Source organism: Balaenoptera musculus, chromosome 2 (genome assembly GCF_009873245.2).
Source record: "Balaenoptera musculus isolate JJ_BM4_2016_0621 chromosome 2, mBalMus1.pri.v3, whole genome shotgun sequence".
NCBI classification, from domain to species: Eukaryota; Metazoa; Chordata; class Mammalia; order Artiodactyla; family Balaenopteridae; genus Balaenoptera; species Balaenoptera musculus.
In genome coordinates this window covers 80,921,577-80,944,987 of record NC_045786.1, presented here as the reverse complement: position 1 = coordinate 80,944,987, position 23,411 = coordinate 80,921,577, and the positions used below count along the sequence as shown (strand labels likewise).

Here is a 23,411-nt window from a genome sequence, read left to right as displayed (position 1 = left end):
TCAGTAGAGAAAAAAGAGCTGGGGACAAGGGAGAAGATAAGAATTGTCCCCATGCACAATATTTCCATGGCCATGTCCATTAGAGAAAAGAATTCACAGTTCACTCAGACAGCAACGCACACTCACCACAATATGTATAAATAAGTTTGGAATCAATAAAGCGGACTCTGAGATTGTGGAGTACAGCAGGCTCATGAAGATAGCTGAGGGCTGTGAGGTCATTTTCACCCACAAGTATGTCAGGGTTTCTTAAGTGAGGCAGTTCCTCTGTCTTTGGATCTAGACGATATTCTAAATCCTGAAAATGCACAAGATATAGCATCTGGATAAATAATGACAATAAACCCAAAACAGGCACATACATTTTGCTTATTTCCTATTCCTGATTTGCTTCTCAGCTATTAAATGCATTCTTTTCCTGGCACCTTCCAAAACCACAGAAACTGGTGGAAATGGCAAAAAAATAAGGAGAGTCTTTGTTTTCACTAGATGTATTAACTCATATTAACAATTTTTGATAATACACTTTGAAAAGTCAAAGCCTAGAATATTTTTTACCTAGTTACTAGACCAGAGTTTTTAATCTTTAGTTAAATAAGCTTTTTTCTTTTTCCTCTTCACCTATTATAAGTGACAGACAGCATAAGAGAGTGGTAAGAGCTTGGCTCTAGAGCCAGATCAACCCAGGTTCAAATCCTAACACTGGTACTTACTCCTTTTGTGGTCTTGGGTATGTTATTTCACCTAAATCTTTCATTTGTAAAATGGGCATAATGGAAACAGCTCATAGGGGTGTGGTAAAAATTAAGTGAGACAATGCCTGGTATGTGCTAAGTACTTGGGAACTCCTGAACCCTGAGAGGTCCAAGAATCCCCTAAAATTAGGTGTTAACACTTTGTGTGTATGCACGTATGTGTAAATATATACATATATGTGTATTTTTTTAAAAACACAGTCCATAGTTTTTATTCAACTTTTAATGAGGTGCTTGGGCCCCCAAATTAAGAAGTACTACTCACTTTAAAGCCAAGGGAATATGGCTTTATGGCAAAGCCAAGCATGGAGATTGTCACTCAATTATGTATTAAGGACAAACAACACACGACACATGAAAAGGAAAAAAAAATGGCAATATAATTGCAGAGAGGGACAAGCTGATTTTGTAAAAAGACTTTTGTTAATACTTTTGTTAATACTAAAGAGATATATAGAGGTCAAATGTTCAAATCAGGTTGGAATGACTCTGCAAAATGGGGAGGAAATTTTTACAATCTGCCCCTCGACCTCTCTCTGCCTGTTTATTAGGGTATAATAATAAAACTTTTCCAAAGCAGACTGGTCCTTGCACTGGCTCCTGCCATACAAAAAAGCCACTTCTGGCTGTGTGATCTCAGGTAGACTGCTTAATGTCTCTGAGTCTTGGCTTCCTTATTTGGAAAATGGTTATAATACCACCTGTGAACCCACAGGATTGCTGTGAGAATTAACATAAGAAAATATGGGGACTCCCCTGGTGGTCCAGTGGTTAAGACTCTGCCCTTCCACTGCAGGGGGCGTGGGTTCGATCCCTGGTTGGGGAACTAAGATCCCACATGCACGGCCAAAAAAAAAGAAGAAAATATAGCCTAAGGTGCCTAACGTTGTGCCTCATAGAGTGGATGATCAATGAATGTTGAATAAATTAATTCCTTAGTTGGCAGTCAAGGCCCTCCTAATCTGGCCTAATTCTTCCCTGCCTTCTTTCTGAATAATCTCCTTGTCTCTGTTTTGCTCTCCTAAAATTCATCCCCCATACTGCCACCAGTGAGTCCTTTCTAAAACACAAACCTGGCGCCCTTCTGTTTAAAAACACTACAGTCACTCCCCATAGCGTACCAGTTGAAGTCCTAGAGTTTCAGCACGAACACCAGGCCCTCTGTGATCTGGTTCCCCCCTCCATCCTCTTGCCAGTCCTGTACCCTCACTTCACATCCCGACAACATGGAACTTGTGCAGTTCCCCGAACACACATCACCGTACAAGCCTCCCTGCCTTGGTCCATGCTTTTCTAGATCCCTGAAATGCACTCCTCCTTGTCTACTCATTCTTTAGACAATGCCTCTCTGACCCTTAACCTTCACCAGCCCCTCTGGCCACTACCCACTCTGTTCTATTTTTGTTTCTTGTTTACATTTATTATACCATGTGTCACACTATTCATAAGTGTATGTACTTCTCTTGCCTGACATTAATGTCAGAGAGCATATCTTTTGCCACCTCTTAACATGGTATATAGCAGGTACCTTTACACACAAGCCTTGAATTAGAACACACACCTTTCTAAATCTCTGCTCCAGTCAACTTGTGATATTCACTATCTCCAAAATATATTCCAATCCTCACAAAGTCTACTTCCTTCTCTTTGTTAATCCAAATTCTGTCTAGTCAGAATTCTTCCTTCTCTTTGAAGCCTTCCTTGAAGCAGCCCACAGTGATATTTCCCTCTATTGGGATCCTAAAGTCCTCACTGTCTTTACAGTACAGCAGAGTGGTAATGAGCACAGACCAGAAAGGCAATCTCCTGGCTCTAAATCCCAGCTTCATCCCTTAATGCGTGTATAACCCTGAGCAAGTCCCAAACTCTCTGAGCCTCAGGTTCTTCATCCATAAAGTGGTAATGATAATAGGCCAACCTCACAGGATTGTTATGAGGATTAAGTGAGTTACAGCATATAAAGCACTTAGAACTATGCCTGTACATAGTAAGTGCTCAATATATATTAACGGTCAGAACACCATTACTACTTGGCAGTTAATCATAAGCTTAACTTTTGACATCTTAATATTGCTGTGTTGAACTACTTTTTATATCCTGTATTTTCCTGGCTAGATTATAACTTGTTTAGAGGAAATTAACATCACAAAGGTTTTTAAGAAAAAGGTGTGACATGCCCTGTCCAATGCAGTGGAGAGATTAAAAAGGGTAGAACTAAGAGTCCACTCATGCAGTGAATGCAGATGGGAAAGAGATACAACTGGTTTTAAGTTTTTCTGGCCACTAGCAAAGTATTTTATATAACAGCTTCTAAGTAAATATTTTTCAAATATCTAGTTCCAGCAAATATCATATCTCAAACTGGCTCCTTAAATGTTGCTTTCTTAGTTAATGTGAATAATTTAAATAGTATCCAAAACAAAATACAGATAAACAGGAATATCTTTGGGAAGATTAGATGTGAATCTAAACCAGGTCATAATAAATTCATAAATCAAAATAATGGATTTTTAAAAGTACCTGCTATTTTCACTAAGCCACTGGGATAGAAAATTGAGTTTGCCATTTTGCTATTTTCATCAATTAAGTAAGTGAAAATATTACATTAATTCAAAATTTAACTTCCAAGTGAAGTTAAGTATGTCACAGCAAATTTACACTTTTGAATTTCCTTCACTTTATGCCAATAACAACAAATAAAAGCAAAATTCTTACCTTTCCATCCTCAAGGTGAAGCAGGAGGACTTTATCTCCTGGCTTATAATCTTTGAGCAACTCTGCTGACTTCCAAACTTCCTCGGGATCAGGTATCCAAACCCTGGCAAACTAGAAGACAAAAAGAAAAAAAAATTTTAAACCAGCAAATCAATTACTTTATAATGATATAAAAAACATATCATGGATTTATTTATAATTAAACAGTTTACGAACAAAATAAAATTTGGTCAATATGAAATTTAACTTTTAAATCAGTAGATGAAAAGTATTTTGGCCTCAGTAGTACCATCATGCCCACATTATAAAAAAGCATGCTCTGTATTGTGGTAATAATTTCACAATATATGTAATTCAAATCATTATGCCATACAACTTAAACTCATACAGTACACTATTTCAATTATATCTCAATAAAACTGGGGGCGGGGGGAAGTATGCTCTGAAGAAATAGCTTCAATTAAAATTTGACTTTGCCTTATATAAAAAATGCTACCTGAAAATGTAATTTTAGATGAAAATGTACATATAAATCTATTTTCTCACTGAATGAGGACTTCCATGGATTTCAGAACATGATTTGGAAGCTCTGGTGTGGTGCCTGTGCCAGTTTCACCACACAGCTATCTTTTTATCACAAGATTTGAATTGAGTTTTTTATTGTAGTTTTCATCCTGTGTTCTGCAAAGCCTTAGTGATTTCTCAAGCATTCGTGGGGGATCATTATGGTGTGGAACAGAGGAGCCACAGCTGTTTTACATACTGGGTATCTGAAATTTTCTTTGAAGAAAGATCTGTTGCTAATTTTTAAAAACTGAGAAAGCACTGTTGCCTAGTATTTTGTCTTCATTATTTTATAAAGATGAGTGAAAATGGTAAAAATGGAATATTTGTCCAGCAATAAGACTGGCTTTCACAGCCTCAACATCATGAAAGAGGTATCAAAAGGAGTTCCTGAAACAGCAAATCTTTAGCCTCAACTAAACACTCTCTGGATTTAAGCCAATTTTGGACTTCAGGCCAATTTTGAAGAAAAAGAACAGGAATGAATCCTCCAAACACCACAGTGAAGAGAGGTTTTATGATTGCTTGGATTCCTCAGAAAGGAATCTCCCTTTAAAACATATGTACACTATAAACCCTGGTGTCCATTTTCAGGAATATATCACATAGGAAAATATCACCAACACCAGCCTTTCTCTATTTTCTTCAGAGCTCTTCTAACTACCTGAATTTACTTATTGTTATGTTATTTCTTGTTTACTTATTTTTTATTTTTCTTACTTTGTTAAAACATAAGTTCCATATCTGTCTTGTTCAACACTATATCAAGTGCTTGTGTACCTGGTACACAGCTGGGCCCTCAGTATTTGTTGAAAGAATCCCAGAATAAAAGAATGCCAATCCTTAAATTGAATAAAAGTGAGTATGGTAAAAAACACAAACAAAAGCAAAACAAAACAAAACAAAAAAAAACCCCAAAACTTACACTTTGCTTTATTTATCTCTTATTAACACAGATTCATGCAAACTTTTTGTCTGAACAGTTTGCAGAGGAGAGTGTACTAAACTAAGTTATGGGTTCTAACCCTAGGATACCAGATTGGTCTTTTAGCCTTTATTTCAGGTATCTGTAAAATGAGGGATGACAGCAGGACTCACCTAGTTTATCTCAAGGGCTTATATACATAGAAACTTTGTGAAAAGCATAACCAATATGTAAGTACAGGTTGAGATTGTTACTAAGTGTTCTTTACATAAGAAGTGATTGCTAATGTTATATGTCAAATATGTTACTAAAACTTGTTTCATAACTTTCCTCTCAGTTACACAGTCCGTTAAACTGAGTAATATCTGTACATATTACTAAAATCTTACTCATTCAATAAACATTTCTGTGTACTAACAGCTTCCACTCTGAAGTTTAGTTTAGAAAGCCAGTATCTCTGTAACTTTCTCTGGAAGGATTTACTAGTTCCAAAAAATATATGTAAAACGTTAGATTCAGAGTCATGAAATAACCTACTACCCTGACTGATGAAAACACGAAAAGCAAAATGAGTCCAAGGTGAGTGTGTAGAAGCGCTGTTGACCTGCTCTAAACATGAGGAGATTTTCAACTGAATCTGGAAAGAAGCACCTTTGTGTTTTGTCAATAGCAAACTCCAGCTCAGATTTCCACAAGTATTTTGGAAACAGTAATGAGTAGGTACTTTGCCAAAGGTTAGATTTCCAAGAGCTACGTGTTAACAACACTTACAGACAGTAGACAGAGGCTAAGGCCCTTACACTCACCAGAGACAAGATATTTAAATAGCAAACATCACTCTGACAACCAACTTCCCCTTTATCCTATCTCTATCTCTGGGGAAGGTATCCAAAGAGAAACATGCCAGAAGTCAGTCTATTATTACCACTGTCTTTTTATGATTCTTTTCCGTCTTAACCAATGAGATCGGTAACTCTGCAGAAACAACTATACCAGAACTGGGTCAGTTTGGAAGGTATATAAAACTTAGATGCTGAAACGGAGAGCAAGCTCAACTTGACAATGCCCCTTCCTATTGCCTCTATCACCTCCAACCCTACTTTCCACTCTCCCCTTAGACCCCCAGTGAAAATACACATGGCAGCCCTGAGGAAGAGGACTAAGCTTGTTCAGCCATATCCAGTGTGAAGACTGGGAAGGAAGACAAGAAGGCAAGGTCTTAAGATCCCATGAGAAACCTAGAAATGGGATGTGGCAGCAAGAGTCAGGGAGGAATCAGAAATAGGGCTGGACACACCTACCCACTGAGTCTGCTCAGGTACCTGGTGAAACAGAAGCAGTTAGAGACAGATAACCCAAGCCAAAGTGAACCAGCCCCGACAGAGCTCCCAGCAAGACAAGGGAGGGTCCAGTGCCACGTAACGGCTCTGTCACCAGCTGTCTCCACTAGCTAATAGAGGGCGTGACTTTCCTGCAATGCTCCGCATTCCCTTTTTTACTCACGCTGCTCTAGTTTTACCCCTCATTACCTTGTGAGTCCCTCAAAGACCTCACTTACGATTCCTCAGGCCTTATTTTAGTTATTTATGGATCTGTCCACCTCCTACACTAGGCTGCATGCTCCTTAAGCCATCTTTGAACCCCCTAGAGGTTGGCTCAGCTCCTTGCCCACACTTAGTGGGGCATTTGTCTTGATTTTATTTAAGACGGAGGTAGGACAAGGGAAGGAAACAAAGTCAGGAGAATGGGGATGAGAGGTAGCAAAGGCAAACATCACAGACCCACCTCAGGATTTTTCCTGAAGCCACAAAGCACAGCTGAGATGGGGTAGGAGTCAGAGACTCAGGGAAGAGATGCATGGAGTAGTAGGCAAAGAAAGGGTAAACACTGATGTAGGAACTGCGGGAGAAGGAAAAACAAGGATTTGGGATCTGAGGTACCGTGACTAAAGCCACAAAAACTGTAGGAGATGAAGAAGAGAGGAAAAGGCTTAAAATAGATACACTAAAATATAAACACACATCAAAGATTTATGACAATTCAAAGGTACCCCTAATTAGAAAGGAGAGTAAGGGCAAAAGTGGAGATGGGCTAAATCTTATGGAAACAGTCAAAATCTGAGAAAAGAATGCTAGCACAGATTTAAGTTGCATAGTAGCTTGCAAGGAAAATAAAAACCATCTGTCCTTCTACAATACAATTTATGATGAGGTAATTCTGACTGAGTCTAATGGGAAAGCACTGGAAAGGTGGGTTCAGGGGACATGCCTGCACTGGTATGTGCAGAGAGGGGCACCAAACAGCACTGGTTCAGCCTAGCATGCCTTCTCAGGGGTTACCCCCATCCTGTGTGCGTAAGGAGGTAGCAGGCATTTTTCTTATTGTATCCTACCACGAGGACAACACTCAAGAGGTCCTTGATTAATGCAGATGACTCACTGGAAGTTTTGCTAACTTGCATTTTGTCAGTCAAGGAACCCTAAAGTGTGGGCACCAAGAGTAATTGTTTCTGATGCCTCAGACACTTCGGGAACAAGACTGACAGCACTAATAGTAAATGACCAGTCCCCGAATCCCAAAAAATCTGACCCATGTGATTCTCTCTCCTTCTCCAAACTCCCACACACATAATTTGCTTTTCATACAGCACATGTGCACATCTTTCCTAGCTCCCCTATTAAATCATAAGCAGCTTGGCAACATGGAATCTGCTTGGTTCATTTTTGATACCCCATTGTGAATGTTCACAAAAAATGAATGCTTTATGTGACAATTCAAACAAGCCTATAATAAGAACTAAGTGTCCCTCTAGGCTATGAACTGAAGCAGAAGAAAAATCCCAAATCATTAACACCCCTTCCTCTGAACCCTGACATTAACACTGATACGCTATATGGTTACTAAGTAATTCATATAACCCTTAAGCATGTTTTTGAGGTAGAAAATTCTATGGAATTTTCTATTCCTACTATGCTAAAGCACATAATGGGCTTCCAGAAATTACACACACACACACACACACACACACACACACACACACACACATATCTGTTGAATGAAAGAGTGATATAATGAACTCCCATATACCCACCACTTAGGTTCAGAAATAGAACATTACTCCTCAGTGGGATATATTCTTAAACATTTCATTTTCTCTCCATTTTCAATCACTACTGCCATTGTCTGGTCATGCCAAACTATGGGTTTGCAGTATCCTGAATAAGCCCTGCTGCCTTGCATTTGCTTTGGCTATTTCCTCCATCTGAAACACAATCCCTCCCACTTTCAGACAGCAGACTCCTATTTATTCTTCACATCTGTGTTAAAGTACCTCCTTCTCTAAGAAGACTTTCCTGACTTATCATCATCATTTGGCACTCTGTTCTCAATGTCCTCATTACCTCATACAATCTTCCTCTAGAATCCTTATCCCACTAAATGATGACTTTGCTTACCTATCTCACTCAGTAGACTGTAGGTTCCTTGAGAGGAGGGGTGCATCTTATTCATCTCTGTCTCTTCAGCACTTAACACAGGGCCTGCCTAATAATTTCTTAATAAACTTTTGTTATATGAATGTTCCTGGCCTTAGACATTATACTCTAAGAGGGTAGATTAAAAGAAGTATTGGCCAGAGGCTCCCAGAATCTTCTAAAAGGGTCTATAATTTCCAGAAGTAGAGAAAGATGAAAGTGACATTGGAGAGTTGAGTTATACAGGAAATCTTGGTGTGACAGAAGGAAAAAGAGCCAGACATGAAAGGAGTGCAGAAGTAATGAAACATCCTTTCCTCCCCCCACCGCAAACCTCCATCCCTTCATAATTCATGTATTTAGAGTGGAAGCTATACCTCACTTCCAGAACAGAGAGCCTCACTTCCAATCCCACCACAAATTCTTTACTTAGAAGGCAAAGAGGTGTTGTGACCACCACTTCTACCAGCCATCTCCTGGAGCAGCAAAGGGAGGAATAGATGGGAAGAAAGGTAGGCCAAGGGGTTAGAGCAGGGAAGGAGGGTCACACTAAAATGGGGGAAGGAGAAAAGAACGGCTGGGGTGAACACAAGGTGCATTCTGAGTAGGGCTGGAAGTAAAGAGCAAAAGTGTCCTGTGCCCCTGCTGCGGCTGTTTAACAGATACAAGCATACCTCATTTTATCGTGCTCCGCTTGATTGTACTTTGCAGATATGGCTTTTTTACAAATTGAAGGTTTGTGGCAACCCTGTTTCAGGCAAGTCTATTGGCGCCATTTTCCAACAGGATTTGCTCAGTTCATCTCTGTGTCACATTTTGATAATTCTCACGATATTTGAAACTTTTTCATTATTGTTATATTTGCTATGGTGATCTGTGATCTTTGATGTTACTATTGTAATTGTTCTGTGGTGCTGTGAACCGCACCCACATAAGATGACGAACCTAATTGACAACGTTGTGTGTGTTCTGACTGCTCCACCAACTACTGGCTCTTTCCCTGTCTCTTCCTCTCCTTGGGCCTCCCTATTCTCTGAGACACAAGAATATTGGTATTAGGCAAATTAATAACCTTATAATGGCCTCTAAGTATTCAAGTGAAAGGAAGAGTTGCAGGTCTCTCACTTTAAGTCAAAAGCTAGAAATGATTAAGCTTAGTGAGGATGGTGCATCAAACGCTGACATAGGCTGAAAGCACTTAACACCAAATAGTTGGCCAAGTTGTGCATGCAAAGAAAAAGTTCTTGAAGGAAATTAAAAGTGCTACTCCAATGAACACACAAATGATAAGAAAGAGGAACAGCCTTATTGCTGATATGGAGAAAGCTTTAGTGTCTGGAAGGCAGATCAAACCAGACACATTCCCTTAAGCCAAAGCCAAATCCAGAGCAAGGCTCTAACTCTCTTCAATTACATGAAGCCTGAGAGAGGTGAGGAAGCTGCAGAAGAAAAATGTGAAGCTAGCAGAGGTTAGTTCGTGAGGTTGAAGGAAAGAAGCCATCTCCATAACATAAGAGTGCAAGGTGAAGCAGCAAGGGCTGAGGTAGAAGCTGCAGCAAGTTATCCTGAAGATCTAGCTAAGATAATGAAGGTGGCTACACTAAACAACAGATTTCCAGTGTAGACAAAACAGCCTTATTTTGGAAGAAGATGCCATCTAGGACTTTCATAGCTAACGGAAAGTCAACTCCTGGCTTCAAAGCTTCAAAGGACAGGCTGACTCTCTTGTTAGAGGCCAATGGTGATGGTGATTTGAAACTGAAGCCAGCGCTCATTTACCATTCCCCAAATCCTAGGGTCCTTAAGAATTATGCTAAAACTACTCTGCCTGTGCTCTATAAATGGAACAAAGCTTGGATGACAGCACACCTGTTGACAACATGGTTTACTGAATATTTTAAGCCCACTGTTGAGACCAATTGCTCAGGAAAAAAAAAAGATTCCTTTCAAAATATTACTGCTCATTGACAAGGCACCTGGCCACCCAAGACCTCTGATGGGGATGTAAAACAAGATTAATATTGTTTTCATAACTATTAACACAACATTCATTCTGCAGCTCACAGATCAGGAGTCATTTTCACTTTCAAGTCTTATTCTTTTTTTTTTTTGCTGTGTTGGGTCTTCGTTTCTGTGCAAGGGCTTTCTTCTAGTTGTGGCAAGTGGGGGCCACTCTTCATCACGGTGCACGGGCCTCTCACTATCGCGGCCTCTCTTGTTGGGAGCACAGGCTCCAGACACGCAGGCTCAGTAGTTGTGGCTCACAGGCCTAGTTGCTCCGCGGCATGTGGGATCTTCCCAGACCAGGGCTCGAACCCGTGTCCCCTGCATTGGCAGGCAGATTCTCAGCCACTGCGCCACCAGGGAAGCCCTCAATCCTTATTCTTTAAGAAATACTTTTTTTAAAAAGAAATTTATTTATTTATTTATTTATTTTTGGCTGCGTTGGGTCTTTGTTGCTGCACGCAGGCTTTGTCTACTTGTGGCAAGCAGGGGCTACTCTTTGTTGCGCTGCACAGGTGCCTCATTGTGGTGGCTTCTCTTATTGTGGGGCACGGGCTCTAGGTGCGCAGCCTTCAGTAGTTGTGGCACGTGGACTCAGCAGTTGTGGTTTGGGGGCTCTAGCGTGCAGGCTCAGTATTAGTGGCACACGGGCTTAGTTGCTCCGCGGCATGTGGAATCTTCCTGGACCGGGGCTAGAACCCGTGTCCCCTGCATTGGCAGGCGGATTCTTAACCACTGCGCCACCAGGGAAGTCCCAAGAAATACTTTTTTTATTCTTTAAGAAATACTTTTCATTGCCATAGACAGTGATTCCTCTAATGGAACTGGGCAAAGTAATTGAACCATTCTGGAAAGGAGTCACCAGTCTAGATGCCATTAAGGACATTTGTGATTCATGAGAATAGGTCAAATAACCAACATTAACAGGAGTTTAAAAGAAGTTGATTCCAACCCTCATGGATGACTTTGAGGAGTTCAAGACTTCAGTGGAGGAAGTAATTGCAGATGTGGTAGAAATGGCAAGAGAACTAGCATTAGAAGTGGAGCCTGAAGTTGTGACTGAATTAGGGCAATCTCATGATAAAACTTTAATGGATGAGGAGTTGCTTCCTGTGGAGAAGCAAAGAAAGTATTTTTTTTTTTTTTTGAGAGGGAAATCTACTCCTGGTGAAGATGGTTGAAATTACAACAAAAGATTTAAACTTAGTTGATAAAGCAGCAGGGTTTGAGAGGATTGACTCCAATTTTGAAAGAAGTTCTGTGGGTAAAGCACTATCAAACAGTACTGCATGATACAGAGAAATAGTTCACGAAAGGAAGAGTCAATCGATGTGACAGACTTCACTGTTGTCTTATGAAATTGCCACAGCCATTCCAACCTTCAATAACCATTCCCCTGATCAGCAAGCAGCCATCAACATCGAGGCAAGACCCTCAACCAGCAAGAAGATTACGACCCACTGAAGGCTTAGATGATGGTTAGCATTTTTTAGCAATAAAGTAATTTTTAATTAGGTATTGTACATTGTTTTTTTTAGACATAATGCTATTGCATACTTAATAGACTACAGTATAGTGTAAACATAACTTTTATTATGCACTGGGAAACCAAAAAATTATTGTGACTCACTTTATTGCGATATTCACTTTATTGTGGTGGTCCAGAACTGAACCCACAACATCTCCAAGGTATGCCTGTATCAAGGCTTAGACCTTAAAAGTAGTAGAGCTGGGATCCAAATCTATGCCTACACTACAAGCCAAACATTCTTTCCATTCCACCTCGCTTCTCCCTAGTTAAAACAGTAGATTTCAGAAAGAAGAAACTCCCCTCTCCCACTCCAAAATTGTTCCTCTTTGTGTTGTAATGTAAACTACTATTAAACTGGTCCACGTCATCAGGTAAGACTTAACAATGTCTCATCTTGGGACTTCGCTGGTGGCGCAGTGGCTAAAAATCTGCCTGCCAATGCAGGGGACCTGGTCCGGGAAGATCCCACATGCCATGGAGCAACTAAGCCCGTGCGCCACAACTACTGAGCCTGAGCTCTAGAGCCTGCAAGCCACAACTACTGAGCCTGCATGCTGCAACTACTGAAGCCCACACGCCTAGAGCCTGTGCTTTGCAACGAGAAGCCACTGCATTGAGAAGCCCGCGCACCACAACAAAGAGTAGCCCCCGCTCACAGCAACAAGAGAAAGCCTGCACGCAGTAACAAACACCCAACACAGCCAAAAGCAAATAAATAAATAAATAAAATAATAAATTACTTTGAAAAATCATTTTAAATAAATTGGGATAAAACATTCACATAACTATTAAAATCCTTAATAACTTGGGATAAAACATTCACATAACCTCTAGAGCCTTGTATTATTTGGCACCTCCTCCAGAAGGTTTTGGAGAACCAGCTTCATCTCATGACAGTCCCTACTATCCCCATTCTTCACCCCACCAAGGGCCATCTGCACTGGTTTTCCTTCAACTGCTTAAACAATTCATGCTACCTCAAGCCTCAAGACCTTCTCTCATGCTTTCTCTTGCCCTGGAACCCTTAGCTTCACTGGTTATGTGACTGATTCCTATTTAATCTTTCACATCTCAGCTTAAGTATCTGTTATTTGAAAAGACCCTCCCTGACCTCTCCATCTAAATTAAGCCCCGCTGCTAATGCTTTCTCACATAATCCTGTACTTTTTCTTCACTATAAAGACCACGATGACAGGGACTGGGTCTATTTTGCTCAAAACTGATGCCCAGAGCTAAACATATTGTCTTACCTATAACAGGTGTCTGATAAGTACCTACTGAATAAATGAATTTCCTGTTTCATCACATCTAAGATACCATCAATAATAAGACACATTCCTAATGTGAAAACCATTGTAAATGTTAGAATTCAATAAATATGACAGGTTATTATTGTACACATTGTTCTAACCCACATCTCTGACTCTATATCTCTGCAATTTTTCCCTTTTCTGCTACTTTTTCCAATTTGTCTAAAAGAAATTTATAGCCTTTCTTGAATGAGGCAGAATTTTATTTAATTTTTTTTAAATTTTTAATTTATTTATTTTTGGCTGCGTTGGGTCTTCGTTGCTGCGTGCGGGCTTTCTCTAGCTGCAGCAAGCGGGGGCTACCCTTAGTTGTGGTGCACGGGCTTCTCAATGCAGTGGCTTCTCTTGTTGCGGAGCACGGGCTCTAGGAATGCGGGCTTCAGAAGTTGTGGCACGCGGACTCAGTAGCTGTGACTCACGGGCTCTAGAGTACAGGCTCAGTAGTTGTGGTGCATAGGCTTATTTGCTCCACGTCATGTGAGATCCTCCCGAACCAGGGATGGAACCCGTGTCCCCTGCATTCGTAGGCGGATTCTTAACCACTGCGTCACCAGGGGAGTCCCAAGGCAGAATTTTAAAAATAAAACAACCCACTTAAAAAAACCCAGTTTAAGTGTTCTGACCTCTAGAAAGCCTTCCTTGACCATCAAGTTAAGGTAGGGGCTCCTGCTTGGACCTTCCATAATTTCTGGGTTTTATCTCTATGCACTTTTCACATTCCGTTGTAATTATCTTCCCACAGGCCTGTCTTTTTAACTAGACTGTAACCTCCTTGAGGACAAGATCTATGATATATCCATTGGCATCATCCCCATACCTGGCCCAATGCTTAGCAAAGTAGATGCTCAGGAGATGCCAGTTGAATGAATGAATAACTGAATAGACGAGTCTTTAGGAGTCACAGAACTTCCACAGATTTGAAATGTGAGAAATGGTACACTAAAACAGAAAGCCAGTCATGGCAGAAGCCACAGAACTGAAAATAATTTCATTAGCTACCAGTGCAAGCATGAGTCACTCACACTTAAAAATGCAAGGCTGGCTTGCCCAAATGAAATACCATTTCTCAACAGGAGGTTACTTTAAAGATAAGGAACAGAACATGAAGAGCCTCTGTGTTAGTAAAACATATTCATATTTATATCTTATGTGCTAACTATCCCTCTGTCCATAGCTTGGGTAGATTTTTGATCAACAGAATTCCCTTAAAAACTGTTTGAACAAAACTCACAATTTCTACTTTGTAGCATTAATATTTTTAATTGCATATACAACAGGCTAGGCTAATAATATAAGGTTGCGGTGTTCATTTGATATATTGAAAGTTCAACTAGGTGTGTGATGAGTACCAAGGAGGCAGGTGCCCCCAGAGATACCCTAAAGGAAGAGAACCACAGAAGAAGTGCTGCTGGACTCAGGCCAGCTGCTGGCCATGCTTGCACCTTGATCATCTTGAGACAATTACTAGAAAACCAAGAAGCAGAAATCATTAGATATTGAGGTTATGAAACTCTAACTCAGCAATTCCCAAACTTCTAGAGACCAAGAGTACACTCTTCTTCCTTCAACTGTGACAGCCTTAAGGTGCTAAAGAGTAGTACTGAACTGACCAGAGCATCCGAATCAGCATCAGTAGCACTGAATTGACAAGTGTTGGGGGTTCTCAACAGGCCTGACAGGAACTGACTGGACAGTGGGGATATGAGAAAGCTCAAATTCAATTGTTGCTCTATTTGAGGTTGTAAAAATCTCCTAGTTTATGAAATAATGGACATTTGTTCTTAAGCAAGAGTTACTCCAACTGCATATGCTGAGAGAATATTTTGAAAGACAAATGCAGCACAAGAAGCAGAGGTTGTAAAAGAACTGAGGCCTCAGCTTTTTCCTCAGACGTCAAGCTCGGGTCCTGGCACTGATGTGACCACATCCTTCTAGCTGATCAAAATGGATTTCCCTGGAAATAAAAATTTTATTCTGTCTGTGATGCCTGAGGAGGACATTACTTCTTTCTATCCCTTTATAGTGGCTTCTCACTCTTACAAAAATTTTATGAGTCTATGTATTTCTTCTTAATACATAAAAAACTAAAATTTTTAAATATTGCAAAATTATCACACCTAAAATTGCTTTCCTTTTTTATTATTATACATAGAATTAGTTTTCCCTCACTCATTTTTCCTGATTTTCTTAGTTATTTAAGCTTCTATTATGGACAATTTCATAAGTTATTTTAGCATGCTTCATACAAAACAGATTCTGCTTTGCTATCTCACTCTACAGCCTTCACAAAAGCTACTCTAAATTTATTTTATTTTCAATCTGTATCTGGGATAATCAGCTTCTTCTATTTACTACCCACAGTATAAAAAGTACTTCCTTTTATCTGACCTATAATTACCTCTTTGAGGCTTCAAAAGATGCCCCCAAGTTCTTATGTATACAGTGAGTAAGTCCACGTTGCCCTCTTCTTGTGTTTCACAGCTTTCTGAGATTCCACCAGATAAAAAGTTCATTCTTTATCCTTTCAGATTGCAGAGTCCAATTTTTTTGAACAGTGCCTTATTCTTGCTTATTTTTAATCTCTCTGAATTTCAATTTTCTCACTTACAAAATAAAGCAATTAGACAATAGAGAATTTAGAGTCAAGGTTAAGCACACCGGCTTTGGAGTCAGACAGATCCAGTGGCTCAATAGTTCAACTGGGTTGGAAGACTTTGAGCAAATTACCCAACTTCCTTCCTCAGTGACCTCACCATATAAAACTAGTTGCCAATAATACTCAGGTCAAAGAGTTGTTAGCAGAAAAATGAGCTAAAATTTAAAGACCTTTACATGATATTGTCACCATCCCTATTCCACCCCAACCCCAGCTTTAAGCACCTCATTTGGCTTAACCAAAATTCCTTTACTAGAGTCTACAATGCACTGTGCAATTTGGTCCCTGCCCTTGGGTTTAACATCACCTCATTGGGGTCTTCTCCCCTCCTCTGAGCTGACTGTGCCAGCCTTCTCTTGTTCCTAGAACACCCCAACTCTTTCTGACTTCAAGGCTGTTACTGTGCCCTCCGCTGAGAGCACCGTCCTCTCAACCCCCAACTCTTCTTACAGCTGGCTCCTTACTCTTCAGGTCTCACTTTAGATGTCTCCTTTGCAGAAAGGTCCTCCCTGGCCATCCTATAAATTGTTTACTTGATTATCTGTCTCCCCAACTAGTCTGAAAGCCCTGTAAAAGCAGGGGCCACCACTAATTCTAGAACCTAGAACAACGCCTGGCAAGTAATCAATAAATATGTGTGGATAAAAGTGGTTAGCATACTGTCTATATGGCTGAAAAAATAGGTCAGGACCAGGATGTGAAAGACCTCACATCGCATGTTAAGCAGTTTGGCCTTTATACTGCAGAAGACAGGGATTCATCAAAGGCGTTTAAGCAGGGTAATGAGTGACCAGATGTTTCTAATAGCCTAGTTCTAATCAGCAGTTCCTTAATCACAGTCAAAAGCATATCTTGTACCACTTCTGCTTGTTTTTAGTTGTTCTTCCCCCAAGTTGTGTGTATACTACTGTCACTCACATTTTAAATGTAAACAAAATTTATCTAATATACACAATGCTCCCAAAATGTCATTCATATTAGGCAAATGGGGTTTGCAATGGAGGGATTGGGAGTCATCTTTGCCTAAGAGCAGGGGCTGGGAGGGTGGTTCAGTTTGTATTGCTTCATGAATGATGGGAGCTAGAGGAAAAATTCTTACCCTGGAAGCAAGAGCCTTGGGAGTAAGTTCAACGGCAGGGGCAAGGGGAGGGACACTTAAGTGAGCTAGCTCTGAGAGAGCAAATGAGCAAGACACCTTGCAGGCTGGTTGAATCACCTAAGGAAAAGAACCCTGCTAGCCTGCTTCTGAATGAAAGCACTAACCCCTGGGCTCCAGGCCATTTCCCTATCCCATCCGCCTCTCTTTTTTAAAAAAAAATGTCCTTTTAGCTGAATTTTAGCTGGGGAAAGCAGGGGAAAAAGTTGCCCTAGGCTTTATATTTGGAAAAAAAGGCTGGCTCAAAAGATGTTTAAGAAAAATTTAAAACTTCTGGGTGGCAAAATACATCATAAAAAAAGTCAAAATACAAATTGGCTCCCCCAAAATTTTGTAGCAAACTAATTCCCTTATCATATAAAGGGCTCTTACAAATTAATAAGAAAAAGATAAATAACCCTGTAGCAAAAAAGGCAAAAGAAAACAGGCAATTCACAGAAGCATCATTAAAAAAAATTAAACATAAGATGTCCAATTCACTAATAGTTAAAGAAATGCAAAAGCACAATTTAAAATAATGTGTACTGGATTTGAAAAGATTTAAAGAGTTGATAATAACACGTGTGGGGAAGAAAGTGGGCAACTAAGCATTTTCACATATTGGTGATAGGATAAGCAGGCACAACCTTTTTAGACAGCAATTTAGTAATTTCTTTTACAATGTAAAATGTATACTTCAGGGATGCATACCAAACTGGGATGCAGGCAGACTTCTGACTTTGTATTTTATGTATTTCTATATTGTACATTTCTTGATAAGTATTAGTTTTATAATAAAACCAAAAGTTTTAAAAATATGCACATCCTTGACTCATAACGTCTTTAGGAATTTTTCCCATGAAACACTAGAAAATACAAATAATTATTTCCAAAAATGTTCTGTAGCATTATTTGGAAAAGTGAAAACTTAGAAATCACAATGGTTAATATATATCTACATTAATATAAAGGTTTATATAACTATAGTAATATATAGTTAAAAATTTATGGTATATCTATATAATGGAATATTAAAAAAAACAATAATAATAAGGTAGGTCTATATGTACTGACATGGAAAGCTACTGTTGATTGGAAAAGGGTAAGATGCAAAACAGCATCATTTTATGATTCTATTTTTGTTTAATATATATTCATATATCCATATAATATGGTGGCTTGACAGTCAAGTTTTCATTTATGGTTTACACTCTTGTGAACAATGCTTAAAGTCTGTCATTAGAACATTCATCCTTTTGCCCAATCATGAATAAGTGACACCCTCTGTGAGACCTCTCTGGGGAAGGGGGACCAGAGCTGGGCAGTGGGGCTGGCCGTGCCTTGGACTCCATCTCAGGGTGGCTTTGTTCCTCTCCATTAGTCTATGTGTGTCCTCCTAAAGAGATTTAAGGAAATGTTTCTTTGTAGGAGAGAGCTGTGAAAAGAAAAGCCACCTGCTTGCACCTGTGATAGAAGTGAAGCTTATGTAAAGAGGTCTCTGAAAGTGACTGTTCTAACCATATGCTGTCTCCTCTATCCCAATCCCCACATCCCTGCCCAGCTCTGTTCCACAAAGTCACAGGTCCCTGCCCTCCACTCAAGCTTTCTCTCTGACCATACCTCCCTTCACTTTTTTGTGCTCCAACTCCACTGGCCTTTTTCAGTTTCTCAAAAGTGCCAGACTCTCCCTATCATGAGACTTCTCACAATCTGTGCCCTCTGCTTGGAACTCTCCTCCCTTCCCCTCATTAACAGCTTGGCTTCTTTCAAACCTCAGCTTGGCCTGCACTCTTTCTGAGAAGCTCCACTGACTGATTAGCTCCTGTTGCTCTGTGTGTCTTCACAGCAATGTGAAACCTCCCCTTTTGGGTGCTTAGCACAGTTATTTGTCTATCTCCTCCCACTAAGCTCCATCCTGTCTATTTTTACTCACTGTTGCACGTCTACCATCCAGAACAGTGCCTGGCACATGAATGAACAGTATGTGTATATGAATGTATGATTATGGATAATATATGAAACACACCATATAAAAAGTTACCACCAGCTATGAACAAGTAGAATTTGAAATTCATTTACACTGGAAGTACCATTTACACTGGAATCCTCCAAAAATGAAATACTTAATGTATAAGCCTAACAATATATGCACAAGACTTACATGAGGAAAACTACAAAACTCTGATTAATGAAATCAAATAAGAACTAAATAAGTAGAAATATATTCCATGTTCATGATTGGGAAGACTCAGTATTGTCAAGATGTCAGCTCTTCCCAACTTGATCTACAGATTCAATGAAATCCCAATCAAAAGCGCAGCAATTTATTTTATGGATATCTACAAAATTATTCTAAAGTTTACAGGGAGAGGCAAAATACCCAGAAGAGCCAACACAATATTGAAGAAGAACAAAGTTGGAGGACTGACATTATCTGACTTAAGAATTACTATAAAGCTACAGTAATAAAAAAGAGTGGGGTATTGGTAAAAGAAAAGACAAATGGATCAATGGAACAGAATAGAGAGGCTAGAAATAGATCCACATAAATGTAGTCAACTGACCTTTGACAAAGGAACAAAGACAGTACAATGGAGTAAAAATTGTCTTTTCAATAAATGGCACTGGGGACATCCCTGGTGGTGCAGTGGTTAAGAATCCGCCTGCCAATGTAGGGGACGCGGGTTTGAGCCCTGGTCCGGGAAGATCCCACATGCCGCGGAGCAACTAAGCCCATGTGCCACAACTACTGAGCCTGTGCTCTAGAGCCCATGAGCCACAGCTACTGAGCCTGAGTGCCACAACTACTGAGCCCGCACGTCCACAGCTGGTGTTCCACAACAAGAAAAGCCACTGCAATGAGAAACCTGGGAACCGCAATGAAGAGTAGCCCCCGCTCGCTGCAACTAGAGAAAGCCCGCGCGCAGCAATGAAGACCCAACGCAGCCAAAGATTAATTAATTAATTAATTAATTATTTTAAATGGCGCTGGAATAACTGAATATCCACCTGCATAAAATGAGTCCACACACAGGTCTAATGCCCTTCACAAAAATAAATTCAAATGGATCTAAAATGTAAAATGCAAAACTATAAAACTCCTTTAAGATAACATAGGAGAAAACCCATGACCTTGAGTATGGTGATATCTTTTTAGATACAACACCAAACACATGATCCATGAAAGAAATAATTGATAAACTGGACTTCTTTAAAATTAAAACTTCTGCTCTGTGAAAGACAATGTTAAGAGAATGAGAAGACATGTCATAGATTGGGGGGAAATATTTGTAAAAATACATATCTGATAAACGACTGTTAACCAAAATATGCAAAGAACACTTAAAACTCAACAATAAGAAAATAAACAACCTGATTAAAAAATGGGCCAAAGACCTTAACAGACACCCCACCAAAGAAGATATACAAATGGCAAATAAGCATATAAAATGATGCTCCACATCATGCATCAAGGGGGGAATGCACATTAAGATATCAATGAGCTACCACTACACACCTATTAGAATGGCCAAAATTTGGAACACTGACAACACCAAATGTTAGCAAGGATATGGAGCAACAGGAACTCCCATTCACTGCTGGTGGGAATCAAAATGGTAGTGCAACTTTAGAAGAAAGCCTGGTGGTTTCTTACAAAACTAAACATACTCTTACCATATGATCCAGCAATTGCACTCTGTGGTATTCACCCAAAGGAGCTGAAAACTTATGTCCACATAAAAACCTACACAAAGATGTTTATAGCAGCTTTATTCATAATTGCCAAAACTTGAAAGCAACCAAGATGTCCTTCAGTAGATGAATGGGTAAATAAACTGGTATATCTCTAGAAAATGGAATATTATTCAGCACTAAAAAGAAATGAGCTATCAAACCATGAAAAGACATGAGGAATCTGAAGATACTACATACTGTATGATTCCAACTAGATGACATTCTGGAAAAGGCAAAACTACAGGTACACACAATAAAAAGATCAGTGGTTGCCAGGGATGGGGCTGGGGAGAGATGAACAGGCAGAGCACAGAAGATATTTAGGGCAGTTTAAGAAAAAACAAACAAACCAACCAACCAAAAAACCCAAACTCTGTATGATACCATAATGATAGCCATATGTCATTATTTACTTATCTAAATCCAAAGTATGTACAACACTGAGAATGAACCACAGTGTAAACTGTGAACTTTGGGTTATTATAAAGTATCAATGTAGGTTCTTCAACTATAACAAATGTACCACCTTAGTGGGAGATGTTGATAATGGGGGAGGCTGTGCATGTGTGAGGGTAGGGGGTATATGAGAAATCTCTGTACCTCCCACTCAATTTTGCTATGAACCCTAACCTGCTCTAAAAAAAAAAATTAGTCTTAAAAAAAAAGGTTACCCACTTTGTTCAAATTTGTCATTTACATAAATGAGGTCTATCTTTTCATATCAATCACAGTGTTGGCTCTAATAATTAATTGGGATTATGACAGGAAAAGAAATTGGTTCCTTTAATTTTCTACAGCATGTTTATTTTACTTTTCATGTGAGAAGAAATAAGAACTAAATACTAATCACCATGGAAATTTAATTGTTAAACAACTACAGAGTCTTTACCTAAAACTCAAAGAACCTCCACTATATCATCTACAATTTGATCTATTTATATGCAGCTTTTAACCCACCCAGGAAACATTTGCAGAATTTAGGAAATCCCCTCTTTCAAACCCCATAGAGAGTGTGAAATTTCAGAACCAGAGGGAGGTTAAAGCTGATTTGGCCCAAACATCTCATTCAAAAGGAAATGTAAAGTTCCAAGGACAATATATCTAGACTGCAAAGCTGGCTCAACCCAGGCCCAGCACCAGACCCAGGAAGCCTTGAGCCCAAGTCCTAAGCCTCTCTCCCCTCAAGCCCCTCTCTGAGTCAGAGTTAACAGATCTGTAAGAAATTGTACAGCAGCACAGATGGCAAGAGGAAAGCAAAATCAAGACTCAACTAAAATTCTTTCATTATTGCACAGCTGGTTTCCTACACTCTTTTTCCCTAGTAAACAGAGTTATTGGAGACTGTTGTGTAAGAAGTCCCACAAGAAAACTTTTTCCTTCACATCATCTCCCCTTAACTTCAACCCTCCAGCACAATCAAAATCTACAGAGCTACAAAGTGACAAATCATAGCTTCCTTCACATATAACTAAATCCACTTATCCAAAAGTATTTGTTTATTCAACAAGTATTTACTGAGTACCGACTGTGTACGAGGCACAGATCTAGGTCCTGGGATATAGCATCTGCACTGGTAGCTAGGCATATGCTTGGGTTGCCTTATACTTATCCACTTGAGGGTACCGGAGGGTCTGCAAGAGCCATGGCATTTGTGCTATGGACCACACTGTACACACTTATTGTATTAAGAATCTTCATAATCATGCCCACTGACTGGCTTCGGAGGTCGAGACCAGCACTAGATTTAAGAACATTTATCTAGAAAAATGGTACAGATGAACCAGTTTGCAAGGCAGAAATAGAGACACAGATGTAGAGAACAAACGTATGGACACCAAGGGGGGAAAGGGGGGGTGGGATGAATTGGGAGATTGGGATTAACATATATACACTAATATGTATAAAATAGATAACTAATGAGAACCTGCTGTATAGCACAGGGAACGCTACTTCACTTCGCTGTACAGTAGAAACTAACACAACATTGTAAAACAACTATACCCTAATTAAAAAGTAAATAAATAAATAAATTCACCTTTAAAAAAAAAAAAAGCTGGTGTGCCTATAATTCATGATTGCATATTGTTGCAATGGATGCTAGGGTTGTCCTTGCTGGAGATTTGGGTAAATGGTCTCTAGCAATAAAAAATAATGTTGAATGCAACCATGGATTACCTAGCAATTCTATAAGATTTTCTGTTTGGTTCCACAAATATTTATTATGTGTATATTCTATTCCATGCACTATTCCAAGAACTGTGGAAACAAAGATGAGTAAGATATTGGCCTTCCCCTCAAGGGTCTGCTGATGAGATGGACACAGACATGGTCACGCTGATGTGGTAAGGGTGGTGGTGGAGGTATACACAAGGTGACAACACGGGAGCCCAGTGGAGGCAAACCTCACTCATCTTGGGCAAAGGAATGGAGCACACAGTGGCTTCCTGAAGGAGGGGACACCTGAATAAGGGGTAGCAGGATGAAAAGGAATTACCTAAGCAAATGGGGGAAGCATGTTCCAGACAGAGACAACATGAGTAAAGGCATGAAGATGTGAAGCAGAATGAAATACGTGTGAGGAATAATGAGCAGTTTAGAATCATTATAA

General features: G+C 39.7%; 1 protein-coding gene across 7 annotated transcripts in view; it reads right to left on the bottom strand.

The window, feature by feature from the left end:
- MYO5A (myosin VA) overlaps window positions 1-23,411 on the bottom strand; it is a 200,720-nt gene that overhangs the window by 127,774 nt on the left and 49,535 nt on the right. For all 7 annotated transcript variants that reach the window (XM_036842522.1, XM_036842523.1, XM_036842527.1 and 4 more), the window contains exons 2-3: window positions 3,471-3,581; window positions 127-298 (exon numbers count right to left, since the gene is read on the bottom strand). In XM_036842522.1, the coding sequence (XP_036698417.1) occupies window positions 127-298; window positions 3,471-3,581 (283 nt within the window). The remainder of the gene's footprint in view (window positions 1-126; window positions 299-3,470; window positions 3,582-23,411) is intronic.